The sequence below is a fragment of the Cuculus canorus genome, chromosome 6, assembly GCF_017976375.1.
Source record: "Cuculus canorus isolate bCucCan1 chromosome 6, bCucCan1.pri, whole genome shotgun sequence".
NCBI classification, from domain to species: domain Eukaryota; kingdom Metazoa; phylum Chordata; class Aves; order Cuculiformes; family Cuculidae; genus Cuculus; species Cuculus canorus.
In genome coordinates this window covers 17,657,178-17,678,510 of record NC_071406.1, presented here as the reverse complement: position 1 = coordinate 17,678,510, position 21,333 = coordinate 17,657,178, and the positions used below count along the sequence as shown (strand labels likewise).

Below are 21,333 nucleotides of genomic sequence, written 5' to 3'. Positions count from 1 at the left end.
GTTTGTTTTGCTGTTGTGTAGTTTCTTAAACCAGGTCCTTCCTGGCTCCGTGCCTGTGTGCTCTGGGCAGGGTATGTGTGTGCAGGACCCGCCCCCCCCGGGGGCCGTGCGCTGGGCAGGGGCAGGCAGGGTTGGTGCCCGTGCCCTTGGGTTGACCAGCAGCTCTGAAGTGGTGCTTCTTGGGCTCAGGCAGACAAAGGGCAGAGCGGGCTGTCCTCTACGATGGACTAAGCATGGCGAGGGGCTGCATGCCAACAGCATGAGAAGGAGCGCAGCTGGTGCCTGCTTCACCCCATTTGCAGAGATGCACCGCTGTGGGCTGGACACTGAGTGACTGTTCCCTCAAAGAGCCTCTGCACCTTGTGCTATGTGTTTATTTTCTCCCAAGCAGCACTTTGACAGGTCTCAGCATCCTCTCAGACCAGCCTGAACCACCTCCCGCCCCCACCCCAAGGTGGCATTGCCACCAGATAAGCCTCCTCAGCTGTGCACTGCTGGGTGGGACAGCTGAGCCCTGTGCACAATCAGGCACAGCCCCACAGGCAGCAGCTGTTCCCGTAGGGAAGCTTGAGAAGAGCGGGTGGGAAAGCAGCATGGCTCTGTACAGCTGCAGACCCACCTGCAAGAGGCCATCAGAACAAGTCACCCCCACCAAGACATCAGCTCCTGCCTCTAAACACCTGCAAGGAAGGGCTGGCTCAAGGCTCAGGGCTGTGTTTGCAGGAAAGGGTTCTTTGCTGCAGCTATCCAGGAGGGGATCCTCCACAGCACAGCTGGAAGAAGGGAGGCGTTCCTGCCCCAGCAGCACAGGGCTGCTGAGATAGTTTAGGGCAGCAGACAGCAACAGGAAGGCAGCTGCAGTCCTGCATGAGTGACGCTGGCACAGTCAAGTCACCACCAAAGTTACTTTTCAATTAATGGCCCTTGTTAAATTAAACCAGAAAGGAAACTTGGCTCCATTCAGTCTCAGAGAGGTCCCGGGCCCCAGCCAAGTCGGTAAGGCCCAACGTGCTCCTGTGCATGCAAACAGCAGGGGAGGCACCGAGGACATGAGGAGCAGGGAAGGGGCTGCCTTCACACTGCCAGGAGGCTGCGCATTCAGCTGTGCCATGGCTGGGATGATCTCTCACAAAGGCACAGCCTGAAATCCAGCCCCTCCCTATTGCACCAGGCAGCTGCATCCCAGCTGTACATCCACACATGCAAATATGTCCCCACGTGGCACTTCTCTCCAGGCCAGCTTTGCCGTCACCCCACAGTCCCAGCAGTGCAGGGACATGGCTGCAGCAGCTGGGGCTCAGTGCATGCTGTGGGCTGCTGCTTGCTTTGGTCAACGTGTGCCCAGCCTCATCCCACACCATCTTCACCTCTCCAGAAGCATCAACGATTTGCTGCACCGATTTTATACAGGTACTAGGGATGAGGTGTCAGTGGGTGTTTGGTGGCTTGCATACAGCCCCCGGGAGATGAGTGGTCCTTCGCAAGGGGCTCTTGTCATCAGTGTCCAGGCCAGAAGACCACGGCATCCACGTGGGAGGCCAGAGTTGCTCCTCCAGTCACAAGTGGGTTCCTGCATCTGTTGGCACACCCTGCCTTGCCTGCCTATGACATGCTGCAGTTTGACGGCTTTGAACCGTGCGTCTGGAAGGGGAAGAAGCACACAGTGAGCAAGGGCAGATGGGCTTCTTCCTCTGTCCTACAAGGAGGCACATTCAGTGCTTAAGTTTCCAGGTCTGTGTGCTCAGCAGTGGCACTGCCACTGCCCCAGGGCAGGGCTTCCCTCCTGGTGAGTGACCCCAGACAAAGCCCAGAGGAAGGAGAACCCCAGCGGAGACCTTCCCATGACACAGCTATGCTGGGATCACCCTCCCCATGATGCAGAGCCCACAGCCAGCCTCACCTACCTGCCGCTGCAACCGCTGGTACTCGGCTTCACTCGCTGACAGAGCCTGGGCCAGTGCCAGATCCTCCTCCTCCTGCGTGCTGTTGGGGACAGTAGTGCATTGTCTGCCTCGGCCTCCCCCAGGCACACTAGCCCAGTGCTCACAGCCCTTAGATGTGGCCCGATCTCCTGTCTCTGCAACCCTCCAGGACTGCTGAGGGCAGGAAGCAACTAAGAATCAACCCTGACAGGTCAGGGGCTGGGGAGGGGGACCAAAGCATCCAGCTGGGTCTGGTAGCCAGGACCCCGGGCCACGGAGAATCACACTAACTCCAGTCTGTAATGCAGTGCTTTTAGCAGCACCAGGCAACGGTGGACAAGGATGTGGGCTCTTGGGTGCCCTCTGTGAACATCCCTACTCCACCTCTGTTGTGCTCCAGCCACACTCATTAGCTGACAAGTGCTCATTCAGTGGTTTGCCCTACTCAGTGCTGTCAGTCACTGTCCTCTCCCAGCACCCCTCAGGGCTTGCTCACCAAACAGCTCTGTGACGGCTCTGGACTCTTCCTTTTTTACCCCTCTATCAGCCACGCACAGGAAACATCCAGAGCCACGTGCTGAGAGGAATGTCACCCCAGAGCCACATGACTCTGCCTCAGGATCCTCTCACTATATGTGAGCGTGACACCACGTGTCCCCTGACTGTACCTGGGTGGATGTGCTGAGCTCTGTGCTGACTCTGCCAGGGACATCTCCAGAGCTCGCTGCAGTGCTTCTTCCTCACTCTGAAACAAAACATCTCGTCACTAGCTTGGCCGTGGTGGTGAGGCAGCCCTGACAGACATGCAGCAGGCACAGCCTTGCGTGGCCATGGGTGGGTGCACCTCCCCTCTCCAAGGCCAGACACAGCCAAAGTGAAAACCTTGAGCTCAGGACAGACCTGCAGTTCTCCCTCCCTGTGCCCAAGGGAGCACAGCCCTCCCTGCCAGTGCAGGGAGCATGCTAAGAATACCAGTGAGAAGCAGCTTCCAGCCTCCTCCTCTGCCCTTGGCTTGCAAACATTAAGACAACACCCAGGGAAAACAGCCAGCACACTTTGTCCCTCTGGGGAATGCTGAGCACCAAGCACAGCTCAGAGCTGCCATCTGCAGACACCAGAGCAAACTCCGATGCCCCATCGAGCATCCATGATCCCCATTTGTCAGAGAAAGCCCAGCTGGGGAGCACCACGGTTACCTACAGAGCATGGGTTACAAAGCACTTGCTGCGTTAGCCCCCCCAGCACAACAGAAATCATCCAAACCCACCCCAAATACCCAGGCCAGGCCACTCACCAGTCCGTTCTGCAGCATGACAGCCGGAGGAGAGGTACTACGAGCCTGTGGCACAGCTGCTCTGCCTCTGCAAACAGGAGAGAAGCTGCGTTATGGTCAAGGCAGGGAACTGTGGTATGAGTACGCAGATGTACTACTGCAGAAGCAGCAGGGTGCTGTTCTTCCTGCATACCACAGGGAGCCGAGCCAAGCCAAGCCTAGTTATGCCCAGCTCAGAATTATGAGTCAGGCTGTCACTATACCTGGCAGAGGCTGGAGAAGAGGGGCCGTCTGCTGGACAGGCACCACTGCTAGATGTGGTGACTGTTTTGGAGGAGGATGCCTGGGCTCTTGCAACTGCAGCGTGCCTAGGACAGAGGACACAATTGCTTCACCATTGTGGGCCATCCCTGGGCACAGAATCCCACCCAGCTCCCCCTTTCCCTCCCAGCAGCACCCATGTTGTTGCTCTGTCAAGGCCAAGAGCTTTATGTGCTGCTTCTCTCCTCAAGCCAGGATAGGCAGAAATCATCAAATACAGAATAAGAGACTGAGCAGAGAAGTAAGAACAAAACAGCCTGTGGGCAGTACCAGCAGCTTTTGCTGCAGGAAGGAGAGAGTACATATACAGCTGTGATGACTCTACAAACCCTAACACTGCTGGGGCCACCCTGGCACACAGGAGTGTGAGAACGCAGCAGTCCAAGACAACAGGCTGGGAGGAGCTTGGGCTCTTCTCTGTCACCCATTTGAGAAGCACAGCCCTGTTCCTGCCAACCAATCTGCCCCTAGGCTCTCACCCAGCTTTGGAGAGGGGATGCCCTGCCCCACTGCAGTCGTGGTCCAGAGGGTGCCGGTGCTTGAGGCAGTAGTTGTTGTGGCACTGGTCACAGATCAACTTCATCATCTCCTTCTGCTTGCAGCCAGGCTTCAAACACTTGTTGGTGAAGATCTGAAAGACAACATGATGGAGGCGAAAAGGAGCACACCCAGGGGGAATGAGGCTGTTCCTTCCCTCCACACCAGGCCCTGGGTGCTGATCAGCCTTCTCTCCCAGTGCCACTTCCACGGGACTCTGGTGTTTGTCTCCTAATACTACTTTTCTCTAGATAATGTATTATTAATTCACTAGTGCTTTAGTCTTCACAGACGAGGGTCTCCACGGTCAGAGAGTGCATAGCAGAAGAGACAGCCTTGTCCAGGGGCTCCTGCCTGCCCTTCCAGGGCAGTGGGGACAACCCAGAGCCCTGCAGCTGCTGCTCGACTGGAATCCCATCAAGCCAGCTCCCCACAGCAATTTATTCTCCTGGCGTCTAATTGGTGATTGCATTTTCCTAGTGGCAGCATGCAGTTTTGCATCCTCATCCTACCTTTTCTCATGTCCCACATGGCTGCCCAGCCCCACCCCATCATTATCTCAGCCACAGACTCACACCACAAAGCCCTGCAGATGTATACACCTCCAGCTCCCCAAACTCTTCCTGTCCTCAACTTGTGCAAACAGAGAGGGCACGAGGCACAGCTGGTCTGTGTTGTTTGCATCCCACTCCTAGGCTTTGGCACAGACCCAGTGAGGTGGATGCCAGGTTCCTACCTTGCGCTTGCGCTGTGCAGGGTCGGACTTGCAGTCACGGTCAATGTGCTCACCCACCACGACATCGGGCATCTCGTCCCGCCTCACAGGGACTGGGATGTTGCAGAGGGGACACACGGGGACCTGCACATCCTGTAGAGACATGAAAAGGGTGCTGGGAGCACACAGCTGGGGAACCTCGAGTACTGCGTGGTAATCTCTCTCCCTTTCAGGATTTGCCTACTGCAGCTTCCATAGCATCACCTGCGGTTTGAAATCCTGCTCACCACCTCACACAAAGCTGGCTGTTTCTGACCCTGCAGCTGCAGCTGCGATGGGAACAGACACTGAGGGGAGGGAAGAGAACAAGGTTTAGAAAATACTGAAACCACTTCACCCAGTGGCTGAGGGTGGGCTTGAAGTTTGTGGCACTAAGGCAGAGATCCTGGCTTTCAGGCACACCTCCAGACTCAGTACACATCCCAGAGGGGGCTGCCCAAGCAACCAAGGGAGTTACACGCTTGCCTGATCACTGCCTGGGAAAACAGAAGCTCTGTGCAAGAGGTTGGCTGAGACCTCTTCCCCACGCTTACCTTCTTGTAGGCAGAGGTGCAGCTGTGCTGGGCGTAAGCGATGTGGTCGGTGCAGAAGATCTGCTCGCAGGCGTCACACTTCAGCGGGAGGAAGTCTGGGAGCAGGGAGACGCCACAGGCAAAGAGCACTGAGAGGTGAGCGGGGCCCGCGGGCTCCCGAGGGCGCAGCCCGCAGCTGAGCCAAGCCCGCTCCTCTCTTCCCCCCGCCCCCCGCAAGCCCACAGCAGCGCCCAGGGCTGCTCCGCCAAGCACGGCCTCCCCGCGGCCGGGAGCAGCAGCCCGACATCGCGACGGGCTTCTTGGGGAGAGAACCTGTCACGCCCGCCGGGAGAACGGGAGGGACGGGCCCGGAGGGGCCCCGGGGGTACCAGAGCCCGCCCGATGCCCCCGGGCCACTGCGGGAAGGGCCGGAGCGCGTGCCCCTCGCCACCCCCCCTCCCGGTGCCGGTGCCCCTGCCCCGCCGGTACCCTCGCCGCTCACCCAGGCGCTGGCAAGGGGGCCATGAGCAGTGCTCGCCCAGCCCCGGGAACTCCATGGCGGCGCCACTCCCGCTTCCGGCGCCGCAGCCGCTTCCGGCACCACGTCACGTGGGGCGACGGGACTGGCCACGCCCCTGGGCGGGATCTCCACCGCCAGCCCCGCCCCTTTGTGAGCTCCACTAATCCCTTCGCTCCTGGGCGCAGCCGCCATCTCTAGCCCCGCCCCTTCGCGGGGCTCCATCAATCATCCCGCCCCCTCGCGGAGCCTCTCCCTGCCCCGGTCCCCCAGGACCAGGCGCTAGCGGGCGGGGCAGCGCCCGCGGGAGCCACAGCGCCAGGGAAGCCCAACGGCTATGAGGAGGCCAGGAGGGCCGGCGGAGCCCCCTCCCCGCCAAAGGAGACAGTTCTAGTCCCGGGAGGTTCCCTCTGCCCTTCTCCTCCCCTGCACTAACCCCAAAAGAGACAACACGGATCGTCGCTGCGTGACAGAGCTCCTGGCTCTCTTCAAGCCACTCCAAAGTGTCCAGGTGCCACGCTGCAAGGCCCGCTGAGCAAGGAAGGGGCACGGAGAGAAGGGTCAGCGGTGCAAACAGCGAGAGATGCCTGGGAAAGGCCCCGGCAGGAAGAAATGGGAGTACTGAACAGGACCAGGAGCGAATTTCATTGATCGCAGAAACCCCACAGCCACCCAGCACCACAACAGAAGACAAGGAATAACCCAGGTATAGCCTGACAGCCTGTACCTGCGGTGGTGTGAAAGACAACATCGGTTTGCACCACTGCACAGCACCTGTCTCCTTTCGTCCCCTTACCGCCACCCACGCTCCCAATACCCTCCACTACCTCCTCCAGCCCGAGAGCCACGTTTGACTGTGCACCCCAACCTTCTACCCAAACAAAACCAAGGAAAGTTAAAATTATTTACACTTTTAGCCATTTAAAAACCCAATAAAATAAGATTGCATATGTCCTACTAGGGCCGTGGGCGTTAGCAGCAGCTACAGCTAGCTCAGGACTCTGCGTGCAAAACGAAAGACAAACAGAAGACAGACCAAAATACTGCACCATTACTAGGAAGCGTTTGCTGGGGTTGGTGTTTCGATTGTGGTGTAAGGCTTCTAGGAGCCGGCTCCTCCCCAGCCACAGGGCAGGGGCATCTCCCACTCAGCCAGCGAAAGCCGGGCTCTAGAAGGATGGAAAGGATTCATTATTCCAGACACAGCACATTAACACTGAGGCGTTTCCATCCCAGTCAACACAAACATCTAAAAACCCACTGCACGTTGACCATGTGAGTTCTTCCTTCTTTCCAGTGACGACAGAGGAAAAGGGGGTGCGTGAAGAAGACCTAGGACATAGATGCTGCTGTCATCACTGCCTCCTCTTCATCTCCTTGCTTTGGCAGCTCAGCAAGCGTGGGAGAGGGGGGAGCCGGAGTGGCAGGAGACTCTTGAGCCTCCTGCTCCTCTCCGAGCCCCAGCTCTACATCCATCTGCTCCAGCTCCCCCTGATCCAGTAGCTCAAAGTCATCTGCTTCCTCCTCATCCTCTGGTGAAGCTGCTGTCTCTGTTTCCACCACTTCAGTCTCTGACAGGTGTGCTTGGAAGCTCAGTTTCTCTTCAGGCTCAGTGGGGAGGAATTCGGAGAGGGAGGGCCCCTCGCTGGCCTCCGAGGACCGCAGCAGGGCAGAGAGGGTGTTCTGCACAGCCGTGGTAATGGCAGTGGTGACGATGTCCTCGCTCAGTGTGTCAATGCAGACTCCCAGGCCCGGGGCAGGGACAGTCTTTGGCTCTGTGTTGCCTCCTGCTGCTTGCCCGCTCCCATTGAAGTGCGTATTTACAAAATGGAGAGGAGACGCTAGGCGAAGGATGGAGAGGTCAGAGTCCACGGTCTCCTTCTCTGCTGAGTCCAGCTCACGGGCAGCATGGGCAAGCTCAGGACCCAGAGGCACACCAAACGCATCTTCATCGCTCTGTGGTCCCAGGTCTCTGGAATGATATTCTTCCACGGAGGGAAACTCTGCCAGGTCCTTGGAAAATGACTCCTCCGGCTCGCTGTGCAGACTCTGCTGATCCAGGTCTGAAAGGCACCAGCGTTAAGACACAGGTCCCCTCACCTCGACCCAAAGCACTGACACCTCCCCTCCATCTCCCTCCCACCTGACACACCAAGGCTCACTTTTGGGCATTCTCCCAGCTCTGGGAGCACAGCAGGATATGGGCTGCAGTTATTCCTGCTTCTAGTGGCACTACTTGTGTGGACTGACCCTTTTCTCATCCTGTTATCTGTGCTCTGTGCTCAGAAAGGACTTCCTCCTCCAGCTCACGCTCTCTGCATCTAAAGCCCTCCACTAAAACCCACAGGGTCAGGGAAATTGTACTTACTCACCTCCCTGTTCCAGCCAGACACTCAAGTGACCACATCAGAGTGGTTACCTTCACATTCCTCACCACTAACCCATCTGTCCCTGAGCTTCTGACAGGGTGAGATGCCTGACCTGTTTCACCCAGTATCATACGTAGGTGTGTCACTATACCATGTAATTATTTCTGCATGTCTTTGTGGCTGGCCTTGCTCCCTTGCTGGAACAACAATGTCGTTCCTTGTCTTGTGGAGCAGTAACCAGAGGCAGACGGCCACTCAGGACCAGCTCATGATCCACCACAAAGCCAGGGAATGCTGCACTGCTACTACTGCTTCCTCCTTTTAACGCTTTTTCCCCTGCGAATAGCTAGGTTCTCTCCCTAGGTTTGGAGCAACAGCTTTTCTGGGACAAAACTCTTAGGGCCAGAAAGGCAGCAAAGTGTCCCATCATGTACCTTCAGAAACGTCCGTCAGCTGTGGGGTGGTAGCCCTTGAAACAGAAAAGCCCCCACTCTCCAGGATGGAAGCCTCCTCGTCAGAGAGCTCAGAATCCGTGATTGATAGTGCCAGGGCAGTCTTTTTCACATCCACCTGCATGGAATAAAGGCAGATATAAAAATTCCTGGGTATCTGACTACTGGTGCTGCTTATGGGCACCTCTGCACAAACCAGAGCTTCCACGCAGAAGTCCTTCACTGAAGAGACTCTGCAGGCACAGTATGGAAGCAGAAAGGAGGTAGCAAAGTGCTCACTGCACTGTCAGGGCAGGACAGACTCAGCTCACTGGCTTTCCTGCAATAATTCACTGCCTGAGGCTTTGGCTGTCCTTAATGAAGAACCTGAAAGAGCCAGCACAAGCATCAGCCTGTAGGAGTCTCAGAACGCTTTGATCCATCTTCCTCTCCAGGGATCACAAAGGAGCAAAACACTCCTTCCCTTCTGTATTCATGTTGTGCCTAATGAAGACTTCTACATGTAGCAGTGTTCAAATATCTGCAATCCTTTGGAAGCTGAAGCTTCCCATTTCAGAGCCCAGATACATGCCTAGGGCTCCTGTAAAGGAAGACACTTGGTCCACTTCCGTGGTGTGCATATAGAAAGGTAACCCCCAGGCTGATTGGAGAGCAGGAAACAGTGTAAGGGACACCTGTATTGCTCATCTCCCTTCTCCAGTGGTAAGGAGTCTCTACACATTACACCAGGACAGTTGATTTCTTTAGGAGACACTCACATTTCCTAAGCATGAAGCGTGAGCGTCAAAGCAATTCCACAACTGCAGGAGGCTGGAGCATGGCTCATTCTGCCCTGCTACTGCATCACCAGGTTTGTGGTGTTGAATTCTCAATACCTAGATTGTAAACAATGGCCCTCATCAAACTAATACCCTTCTCCCCCAGGGATTTTGCAAAGAAGTGACTTGTTGCTCTGCTGTTTATTACCAGTGTAGCTGTGCTCAGACCAACCCCTGGCTCTCAAGCTGCTACAGACCAGAGAGGACAGACTGGTTCCAGCACAGTTCTTTGTGCTCTTACCACTGGGGAGAAGCCCGACAGCTCTGCCTCACTCTCACTCTCTGTCTCTGCTGTTGGCTCATCACCTACTGCAGGCTCGCTCTTCCCTTGTCGCTCTATGAGAAAGGAAGAAAGGCTTTACGTGAGATTGAAGGAATTTTATGCCTTTATGCATCACCTTCCCACTACTTCTACTGTGCTGTGAAACTGCACAGGTTCCCCAGAAGCCCAAGGTTCCCAGAGACAACTGTAATCTGTTGCTCTCATTTGCTGTTTACAGGATAGGCTGCCCAGTCGCTCTTCCCAGAACCCTCAAGCTTCAGCCCATTCTCCCTGCTCTGCTGCAGCCTTTCACAGCACAGTGCTGGCAGACCAGCTCCCCCGTTGTCCCTTTGCTAGGGTTTTGCCTTAGAGGCACAGTGCCAGAAAAAGTCAGAGTGAAGGCGGGTCCTTACTTCTCTTCTCATGCTTGTGGTGCAGCGTCTCTGCCTTCATACTGTAGTCCAGTTTCATCAGGACAGGCTCCAAACGCGTGTACATCCTCTGGATCAGCTCGTGGTAGACAACCAGAGGCCAGAGCAGAATGCTTAGCACTGTGAATATAGGATGTGGGGAGTGTGAGGGACAGACAAAGCATAACCCAGCCCTTTTTGAGGCGCCAGCAAGAAACTCTGCATCAAGGGAAGTGCAGTTGAATAGCATTTGCTTTCCCATCTGACTCTGACTAAAATTCTCATCCATGGCTACTCTTACTCCTTGCAAAGCTGCTTGGTTAACCAGGTTTTCCTAACAGATCTGTTAGGATACGGATTTGTGTTAAGATGAAGCGTAAGCCCTCCTCTTCAGCCACTGCATCCCAGCCCCAACATGCAATAGAAGCCCTGGAATGAGATTATTGAAACTAAAAATCACCAAAAGTTGTATAAGGGAGGCAGCATAGAGCTCATATGTATATGCGCTAGCAGCAGAGCACCTGTACAGTCTTCAGAGTTAGCAGGGACTCACGATGCAGAGAAAAAGGTCTTATTTGCTAAACATGCAGCTTCTTTAACAACTCTCTCTATACGGATTTGCCACTCTAGGAACTGAGAGACTGCAGGTTTCTGCTTCTCTGGGACCTCACCAGTGCAGCCCCAGCCATGGGTGGCAGAGGAAAGCAACGCTTCAGCGAGGCTCCCTCTCCCGACCCTGCAGCTGCACTGCATGCACACACCAAAAGCAAGAGACTTCCCGGAGCACATGGCCTGTCTGGATTAATAACCTAGCACAGATCCTCTCCAGAAAACCACAAGTGTGCTTCTACCAGCGTACCAATAGCACAGTTAGGTCACGTCTCAGCCTAAGTCAGACAAGAGAGCTGCTTATACTCACAAATGATGTAGGAGATCATTATGCCTGGAACATAGTGTCCAACTACAGCCAGAATCAGGCAGCCTGAACAGACACTCATGCAGAACTGAAGGAAGAGAGAGGAACAAACAGAAGTGACAAGAGGCAGAGATACACCTATGCAACCAGTGCAGGAAACCCAGTTAGAGGAAAACGAGGGATGCTCCTAATGCAGTCAGTACACCAGCTTTGCACTGAGTATATTCAGATGTTGACAATCACAACTCAGATAGCCTGGCTGGGTTAAGCTGTAAGCATTAGAGGTTCAAGCGCAGGAAGACCAAGGTAATCCATGGCTCAAATAAAATGAATCAAAACTTTGTTGGACAGTTCTTTATGAAGTAAATGGTGTTCCCTGAGGCTCGGATGGGATATTGCAAATTGCCACTTCACAGTACATGGTCTCTGCAGAGCTCAGCCCTTAAAAAGAAGTTCATGCTGTCTTGACAGAGACGGGAAGATGTTATGGAGTCACTGGATGCTGTGCCACTGCTATACCATAAATGAGCCACCAGAAGCACTAGTGGAACCCACAATCCCACCAGACCAGGACCCTCCTCCTCTGGAAAAATAGGAAGAATAATGGCGCAGCCCTGAGGGCTTGTCCTGCTTTCTCTTGGGCTTTTGCTCCCAATTAATTTACATTTGATGGGCATCTTGCTGCTGGTCTCCTACTCCTTGTAGCCGGGACAGCGTTTTAACAGCAGAGTAGTAATCAGCAGTAACAGAAACCCACTCTTTTGGGCACCCCAGACCCCACCAAGCCCGATACAATCCTAGTGGCTGGTCTGCCCTATTATTTGTGATGCTAAGGCAACTCCTGTCTGAAAATCCTTTCCAAACAACACACGTCACAGCCATCAGAACATGGTTAATGACAAGTTTCCACGCATTCAGAAACACCGCTGCATTTGGACTTGGCTAGCTATAATGTTGGCTAGCAAAACAGGTAGGACCAGCTTAAAGGGTTGAATGGAGTCTGTGAAAGGGGCAGAGACTCCCCTTTCTTTTCCCCAACTCCTGATCCAAGAGCTTCCATTGCACCCTAAGAAATAAAACCAAGTATAGCTAGCCATTCACAGAACGGGTTAAATTTAGCTCCAGTTTACAAATACCAGAAGCAAATTACTAATTATTTAAGCTTCCCGTGGCATAGAGCCTGAAGGGAATGAACAGCAAATGCTAAACAGGGACAGCAATTGTAAAAATATTGATCTGATGTTCTTCCACCGCCTAGGCCACTAGTCATGGAGAGAAAAGCCCCTGCACAGAAGAGTACCTATCTCCAGCTTACCTTGGCAGGATTTTGCCTCTTGTACTGTAGCAGTTCCTGCAGGTACAGCCTGAAGGTGACCCAGCTCTCTGCCAGACAGTGGCACAGCTCAGGGACACTGAGCAGGTGAGGTTGTGCCCCTGAAGTCACCCCCTCACTAGAGACAGACAAGAGCAAGAAGACAAACTTTGAACACGGTCTGTTCTGTTGTGTGGAGAACAGCTGCACTGGGAAGCAGAGACCCCCGCCAAAGGCTTGAAAGCACTGACTGCATATCCAACCAAAATATGGAAGAAGCTTGATTTTGGAGACACTTTTTTCCTTTAGTCAGGAATAGAGCTGAGACACCTGACCCAAGCACCAGCAGACACTGTGCCACAGCATTCCCATGCCATAGCCCCAAGATGCAAAGCAGTTTACCGACAGCCACACAGACAGAAGCACTGGAGGTGCAACTAGTCACGTGGTCTTCTCTGGCACCAAGTCCGAGGTAGCCAGTGTGCAATGCTCAGACCTATAACCATGGCCAAGCATGGGATGCAACCCACGCCATCGTAGACAGCACATATGGCCTGCAAAAGTCACTCTCAGGGATTTCCTCTCTGGAGGATTCTTAAAATAGCCCAGGACAGATGCATGGAAGAAACCCAAGAGTTCCTAACATTAGAAGCGCTTGAGCATTATTGCTACTGAAAGAATATTAGCTTTCTCCAGTCTCAAAGTGTGGCCCCTGAACTGATAAGCAGCTCCCAGTGCAGGAGAAATAGACACCAGTGTTTCTCAGCAGGTGCCATGCAGTCTATCGAGAACAGCAATAAGGGCAGGTGAGATCACCACACTAAATTAAGGCTTGCCTACTCTCCCCGCTCACCAAGGAAGACATCAGTGAGCTTACCTCTCTCCTCCTGGCTCCTCCGATGGCTGTGCTGTAGAGAGAACAGAGCAGATTAGTCAGCCAAGTGAAAAATACAACCTGACACTTTTACCACTTGAACAGAGCAGAGCTGGAGATGTATCATTCTTAGCTAGGGATGCACTCTACAGACCTTCGTGCTCTCATGCAAGTAGGATTCACTGGCTTGGAGTCTGAGCTATGCAGGCTTCAGTGAAGCATGCCTGGAGACTCGGAGCAGCCAGAGCACCAGTCTCGAGGTGCTCCAGCACACCTTGTAACCAGTGTTGACAAACACACAGTATGACACTCGTACCCGAGGTGCACCCTGCCACTAGCATGCGGGCTCTCCACTGCAGGGACTGTGCAGCTTGCCCCAGCGTCCCACGCATCTGGGCAGTGCCACCCCCAGTGCAGCTGCCTGGCCCTTGTCATTCACATAGGGCTGCCAGCATAGTCCCCAAGCTGGGCTAGGCTTCATCTCCCACCCCAGAGCTCTGCGTGGCACTCGCAGCTCTGAGCTGCATTTCCCACTGTCCAGCTCGGCCCAGTCCCTGGCAGGATGCTGTGTACAAATGCCAGAGATCTCACAGCTGTCTCTATCCTTTCCCACAGAATTAAGTAGCAAATAGCAGTCTTGTGGACAATTATCTAATTTTAGAGCTCTCTAATGTCCCCTGACAGACCTTTGTGCCCAGCACAGATATAACTACAACTCCTAAGGTCTGGCAGTTTGGATAAGAGTAGGGGAAAGCTTCTGCCACCCCTCTCTGCAGCCAACCCAGTGGTAATCAAACCGGGACTTAACCCATGCAGTACTGAAGGGAGGAGCAGTGCTTCAGTGGCAGAGGTCACATATGATTACGCTCTGCCTTTAGATACACAGAGGGAAAAAGACCCAAATACTCCTATGACAACTGGAACACACAAGCCTAGCTGCCCGAGGATTTGGCTGTCCTAGCTGGCTCACTAGCACCCAGGGATGCACAGGGCTCAACTAAGGCTCTTGCAGCAACAACTCCCTCAGTTCAACACACTCTGGTCATACTGTAAAGGCCCTATAAGTTCTGCCTTCCTCTACTGTCAGTCTAATGACCAGCAGCTGGTAAGGACAGATACACCTTTGATGTCCTCTGGCCAACAGCAAACTTGGTTCAGGCCACCCAAGAGGTTCTAAGAATCAATGGGACCCTATCCCCCACATTGCAGGTCACCATGTGGACAGGACTAAAATAAAGGTTAATTTCAAAGTCTAGGCTATTTGTTGGAAACAGGCTTAAAAATGCAACATGAGCAAAACGGGGTTTGAATCCTCCCTGGAGACATCAGCCACATGCAAAGCCCAAGAGTGGCAATGATTCCCCCATGAAATGCACAGATGAGGTAAACATCCATCACCCAGCGAGATTTCAGACTCCAGCTCAAGCCACAGAAGAGAGCAACTGCTTGTAGCAGCCATTGTCCCATGACAAAGAACGTTTGGCCAAGTATGTCAGACTCCTCCTACTGCTGCAGGCGCTGCACCAGCCGTCTCACACAGTGCACTGGAGAGGGAGGCCATACGCTTGTGGGAGGAGGCAATTCTTTGAGAGCGTGACCCAGATTTCCAGTAATAAGGCCTGACAAGAGGAGTCGACTGCTCTCAGACTGGGCTGCCCATCCACTCCTCTGCCCATGACTGTTTGGCACGGGGGCTGAGGCAGCTGGCAAGCACTGCTCACAAAGGCAGCTCAGGGTGCAAAGTGAGCATCAGGGATGCAGCTCCACCTCCATGAGGCAGTTGCTGTATTTTGTTGTTGTGCTTGGGAATCTAAAGCTGCTTAATTAATTACAGCACACAGAAATCCAGCTTTATCTCAAAGCCTCATCTATTACCTGCACTAAATCACAAAAAAAATGACACTTGGCACTGGCCCATCTGTGACGAATGGCTATACTGGTTGTACCCAGTACCAAATATGGTGCTGGGATGCTCGCTGTACTCTGCTGGAGAGACATGTCAGGAACAGAGTAAGTGTGGTGTCACAGGAACCCCACTCCTCTCTGATCGGCTGCAGTAATCCAAGCCATCCAAAATCTGCCAGCAGAGGGAGTGAAGCAATTCTCCTCCGCTGCTTCTGAAGGTTTCAGAGACACTTTGGGGAGCTGCAGGAACACTTCAGCAGGCTGCAGTGTTCACGTGATTTCAACTATCTGGCAAAACACAACCTGTCTTCAAAATCAACAGCATATTGCTTCCTGTAGTAGAATAGCCTGGCTGCTGTCTATCCCAAAGCAGTGGAGTCTTACACCAGTTGGAGGAACAAAACCTAGAGCATTTCTGACAGGACATGTTCACTTAGGTAAGGCTTAACTTCAGCCCGTGCTCTGATACTGTCTAGTACTGGTACAGCTAAGCCAGCACACAGGACACTCACGGTTGGCTTCAGATCATCCATACTGGCTGAAATCTTGCTGTTGGAATTTCACACCAGGCTGTGGATTAATACAAACCACTTGACATACACCAGACTCTTCTGAGAGACTAGTCAGCCACACAAGACTTTAGGTTACATGTTGGTACTGACAAATTATCACTGATGGATTCCTTGGCTCTTACAGGTTTTCAGCCCTTTCCCAGGAGGCATTTTTCATCTGTGTGTAAACTTAGCTAGAAAGCAGGGGCCCTTTTTAAGAAGTACCAGCATTCCATAGCAATGCAGACTTTGCTGAAGCTCTTTTGTGATACACTCTCCTACACTGACCAAAACACAGCTGCCAAACAACAGTACAGAAAACATCCCTACTTGATACCCATTTCAGGAGAAAAAAAGAGGTGCTTCCTATGTCCTTAAACAATATTTAAACAGAACCCAACGTACAGGTGGTTACACACAGAGAAAATACACTGTGTGGAAGCTGAAAATATGCAGTCTCTTCTGACAGGACCTAAAATGGTTGTGCATCTCACTGCGGTCAGTGCGTCCCTGATCACAGTGTGTAACTGCAAAATACACGCGGAGGTTTTATTATTCCTTCAGAAGTGATGTTATTGGCAGTCACTCGAGACACAAAGAGCTGCCACAAGTTGAGGTTTGTGTATATACGTGCTGACTCTTGAAGGTGTGGTACTGACCTACTTCCAAAATCTCCAGGAAAGGCTTACAGGAAGCACTGAGGAGGAAAGCCACAAAACTGCAGCTCTGCTTCACTGGGAAGTGAGAGCCATACAAGAAGCCCTAAGTATTCAGCAGTGCCAATTCAACAGGAGGCCCCTCAGGAGCACAGAGCACCACTCCTTCCTTACACAGGCTGAGGAAATACGGTCCAGCGGACCATGTCGAAATCAGGGCTATGACCTAACCAGGCACATCAGAAAGGCGTCCCTGTTCTTTGCTTTCAGCAGCAGAAAAGCAGCAAGGAGTGAAATATGGGGAAGAATACCACTGAGGAGCAGCTCTGCAGGATGTGCACTGATTTATTGCAGAGCTGATGACACAGGATTAGCCTAACCCCCGGTGTATTGGGTTTTTTTGTTTTTTTTTCTTCACTCCTCATCATATAAATTGACTTCAGTATGGATTTCCTATTTCTTCGGTGATAACACAACTTTTACAGGCCTGCTACTAGCCTCAATGACACCATTCTGTTTTGGACACCAGGCTTTTGCATTTCTGGACATGTTTCAAGTCAGATGTTTTGGATTGGCTTTAAACTATTCCCTCCAAAAACCAACGCGAATAAGCAGGAAATTAAATTGGGCAGTCCAGCTTGGCTGCCTAGTTACCTGAACCACACAAAGCAAACAGCTTTAAGACTGCAGCTGAAACATATCTAATCTTATCAGGATTCCTGTGAAAGCACCCTTTAAGTCAGTACCCTTTCAGGTCAAATAAAGGGCACCTTACAAACAGATACATAGAGGGGCTTTCATTCAGAAATGCTCCCTGGAGTTGGGGGGGGCAGGGATGGAGGGCCCAGAGCTTTGAACAGCAGCAGTGGGTGCAGTAGGCAGGTCTGGGTCCAGACATTTCATAAACTCCAATGAAGGAGGCACTCAAAGCAGACGGCAGTCAATCCACACCTATCGTTGTTATGAAGCTATTCCTCTTGTTGCTTTTGTGTCCAATGTTGGCAAAGACTCTTCAATAAATGGGAAAGATAAGCCAAGTGATCAGACTCGCCAATAAGTTAGAGACCAGGCACTGTTCAGTTCAGGAACAATACACTCACTGTCCCTGCTGTCGGACTTCATCAACCACTCTGCAACCTGCCGCGAGCAGAAGTGGCTCTCACCTGCGCCACCTCTTTCAGGACATAAGCCCACGCTGCACTTAACTGAAAGCAATACACTTGAAACCCCCAGCTCCTTCCCCCAGCTCAGCTGGCCACTTACTCTCAGACCTGGAATGATCTCTTCACCGCGACATTTGCAGGAGAGAAAGGACACAGCAGAAACACTGCATCATTCCTGTCACCAGCTTCCCTGACAAGCTAACTGGGCCCCCTTAGTCACTCTCAAATGAACAATTCTCCCCATGCCCAGAGTATTAGCACACATCCTAATATTTTCACTCAAATATGCAAGTGGCAGCACCAGTACCAACGCCTGCAGCTACAGTGGGAACAGGGCTCGTGTGACCTATGAGAGAGCCAGGAAAGGACCGGCTGTGGCCACAGCCCAGCAGCTGGTAACACTACACTGGTGTCATGAGCTACAACCCACTCATCACATACCTGAGAAATCAAATAGGAACCTGGGCTTCCACCTCTCCAGCAAGAGGATGCCGAGGAGGGACATGCTGAGGAGAAAGAGGGGTCGCAGGGAGGTGGAGGAAAACAACCTAGAAATCAAACGAGAAATTGTTAGGCGGAACAAAGTCAGCAAGTGACAGCTCTTGATGAGTAAACAGATATGTCTCTGTACGGCAGAGCAGAAACACCCGACTGCTCCCAGCCACTGCAACAAGCACTGTACTCTGCAGCTACCCACTCCCGCAACAGCGCCTTCTCAAATGGCACCTTTGCCCACCACCAGACAGCTGTCAACCTGCCATCTCCCTGCACCCTCCTCCCCTGTCCCTGAGCTCCTCCGATTGTAAAACAAGGCTAACGCTCCCTTGTATGAGTCCCTTCAAATCCTCAAGGTGGAGGGTCTAGATAACATACATACAGATCGCTGTAGCAGAAGACTGTTTGAGAATCAGCCTGTTTACTGAAAACTTTTGTCCTGTTTATCATCACAAGGTCCAGCATGAACCACTGGTAGCACCTCCTTCTAGATGCCTGCTTTTCTACCATAAGCTTCTCCCCATTTAATCAGAGCCTAGCACTTAAGAGCGCTTAGATGCTCACTTGACTCTATCATGAAGCCTTTCGTGTCCCTCAACAACACGTCAGCCTGAGCCAAAAACCAGCTCACACAACACTACTCACACACAGAGGTGCATCAAAGTATTTATGTCCCCACTCCGTCTAGATTCAACAGCAAAACTTCCAGGGCAGTGCCTGTCCCCCCCAGTGGTTGCCTGCGTGCTTCCTTTCCATCAAACAAGAGCACCAGCACTTCCCTCCAGCTCAGAGGAACAGTTTCTGAGACTCTCCAGAAAAAACTGCCGTAGAAAATGCATTCGCCCTCTCTCCTTTAACGTGCATTCCTTTCCAGAAAGGAAGAGCTACTCCACTATCTCCCCTCGCTCCTCTCCAGCCAGTATCTGCCAATAACTAATCCTGAATGCGCCAAACTCATCAGAGTCAGAGAGCATTTCACCGTGCAGCACAGGGAAGGGCTGTACTCCCCACCAAGCCACAAGCACTGGCAGAGGACTTGGAAGAGAGATTTGCCTCACTGAGCAGTACAGAATGAAAGCCACAAGTCTTCCAAGGGTTTACAAGATCTGTCACGACCTAAACATCACCATTTTTATCCATTCTCATGGGACAATTCTGAGCCTAACAAGTCAGCTCTGGAAGAATTTCCACCTATTCAGTCTCACTTATGGCTAGAAGTTGAAGGATGCTGGCTGAATCCTCCATGGGACCGTAAATAATTTCTCCTCCTCCACAACATTTAGATCTCTCTCTGCCTTCTCACATTCTGAGCACTCTTTGTTTCTCTCAACCTTCTGACATACGGTCCCTTCACCATCATCGGGTACCACCCCTGCCATCTCAGGCACATCCCCCTCCCACAAACTTCAAAGCTCTGCTTTCAGACCTTTCGAGCTGACAGAAGAGCCACAACCATTTAAGTATCCCGCTACCAAATATGCCTCTGATAGTGAGATGGACGAGGGAGCAAAATGTAAGCAGCCTTCTCAGAGTGACTTCAAAGGCTGCTTGGTCACATACTTTCCTCTCCTCTAACTTCAGAGCTTGTCCCTTCATATTCCATCTGCATCCAATATTTAACTCTTTCTCTGGCCAGTTTTGACCCTTCCTGCTGAGAAAGCTACTGGCCTAAGAGCATTTCTGCCAGCAAAACTGACTCACTGTTTATACAAACAAACAGGATGTTTTTCATTCCCATCCACAGCTGGGCTCTGCCACTCACAGCTCCGGGCGCTGCTGCCCAGCCTGAGAGGCAGTGGAGAAGGGAAGGCAGGGCAGCAGTGTGAACTGACCGGCCTCAGCCTTCATATCAAAAATCAGCATCCTAGTTTTCTTTGTGTGAAAAATCAGCATCCAGAGAAAGATTAACAAGCAAGCAGGGCTCAAACACAGTGCTGCAGGGCTGACTGGCTGCGGCTATGGGGTGAAGCCAACCAATATGGCACAGATGCAAAAATGAACTGGAGCTGTAAACCACCTTCTTTGACTGTGCAGGTCAAAAGAAGGCCCGGACAAGACTGTGTAGCTCACAGACTGGGCCATAACACATTAACTAGGGAGAAAGGCTCACAGACAAAGCCACAGGGCCAACTGGCTGTGGTAATGGGGTGATGCCAACCAATACAGCAGGGATACAAGAATTAACCAGAGCCGTGGCCAGGCAAGGTTCTGTCCAGTGCTTGGGCATCGCAGGGTGATCTCTAAGTGCACTCCCAGCACCGCTGTCCTTGGGGAGGGACCTGGATGTGCTTGGTGCAGCCGAAGAGCTGAACAGCGGGGCAGCTGTGGGCACAGCACACCCCGTGGTGCTTGAGGCTGAGGTGCACTGGGCTTCGCTGCACAAACCCAGACCATGAGCACCATCAGGGCAGCTGCACTGGGCTTTGCTGTGCAAACCCAGACCATGGGCACCCCCAGGGTGACTACACCGGGCTTTTGCTGCACAAACTGGACCGTGGGCACTGACGGGGCAGCACTTGGGGCTGCGGCTACACCGGCTTTGCTGCACAAACCGGGACCGCGGGCATCCCCGGAGAGGCTGCACAAACCGGGACCGCAGGCATCCCCGGAGAGGCTGCACGAACCGGGACCGCAGGCATCCCCAGGGAAGCCGCACAAACCGGGACGGCGGGCATCCCCGGGGAAGCCGCACCGGGCTTCACTGCACAAACCAGGACCGCGGGCACCACCGGAGCGGCTGCACCGGGCCTTGCTGCACAAATCCAGCCCGCGGACGCCACCGTGGCGGCGCTCGGGGCCGCGGCTGCTCCGGCCTCGCCGCACAAACCCGCCCCGCGGCCCGGTGGCGCAGCCGGGAGGCCCCACGCCACCGCCCCGCTCACCATAGCGCCCCGCCGAGCGCGGCGGCAGTGACCAGGCTATGCAGCGGGCTCTCCCACACAAGCAGCCGCTGCGCCGCCGCCAGCGCCGCCTCCCAGCCCCGCAGCCGCTGCCGCAGCGCCGCCGCCAGCCGCTCCGCCGCCGCCGCCGCCGCCTCCTCTTCCTCTTCCTCAGCCGCCGCCGCCGCCGCTTCCTCGGCGCGGCCGCTCGCCATGGCCTCGGGACGGGATGGGTGGGGAGGCGCCGCTGTCACCGGGGGGGCGGCGAGCGCTGCACCGGCCCGGCCGGGCGGCACCGCCTCACGGGGACCGGCGGCCGCTAGCGCCGCGCGCGTGCGCAGCCCCGCCCCCCCACGGCGGGAGGCACCGGAAGCGCGTGCGCGGCCCCACCCCCACGTGACGAGGAGGGAAGGG

The 21,333-nt window shown here is 53.6% G+C and overlaps 2 protein-coding genes across 2 annotated transcripts; both read right to left on the bottom strand.

Annotated features, from left to right (window-relative positions):
• Positions 1-555: 555 nt before the first annotated feature.
• Positions 556-6,248, bottom strand: ZFAND2B (zinc finger AN1-type containing 2B). The gene is made up of 9 exons (XM_054069302.1): positions 5,843-6,248; positions 5,362-5,456; positions 4,790-4,921; positions 3,996-4,147; positions 3,459-3,563; positions 3,217-3,283; positions 2,591-2,667; positions 1,905-1,983; positions 556-1,641 (listed from the first exon to the last, which is right to left on the bottom strand). Exons 1-9 carry the CDS (start codon positions 5,895-5,897, stop codon positions 1,603-1,605), a joined length of 801 nt encoding a protein of 266 aa, XP_053925277.1. The 5' UTR covers positions 5,898-6,248; the 3' UTR covers positions 556-1,602.
• Positions 5,365-21,267, bottom strand: RETREG2 (reticulophagy regulator family member 2). The gene is made up of 10 exons (XM_054069300.1): positions 20,923-21,267; positions 17,987-18,093; positions 13,274-13,304; positions 12,400-12,535; positions 11,088-11,172; positions 10,172-10,309; positions 9,738-9,832; positions 8,661-8,796; positions 6,294-7,920; positions 5,365-5,456 (listed from the first exon to the last, which is right to left on the bottom strand). The coding sequence occupies exons 1-9, from the start codon at positions 21,132-21,134 to the stop codon at positions 7,190-7,192; spliced, it is 1,671 nt and encodes a 556-aa protein (XP_053925275.1). The 5' UTR covers positions 21,135-21,267; the 3' UTR covers positions 5,365-5,456; positions 6,294-7,189.
• Between the last annotated feature and the right edge of the window lie 66 nt (positions 21,268-21,333).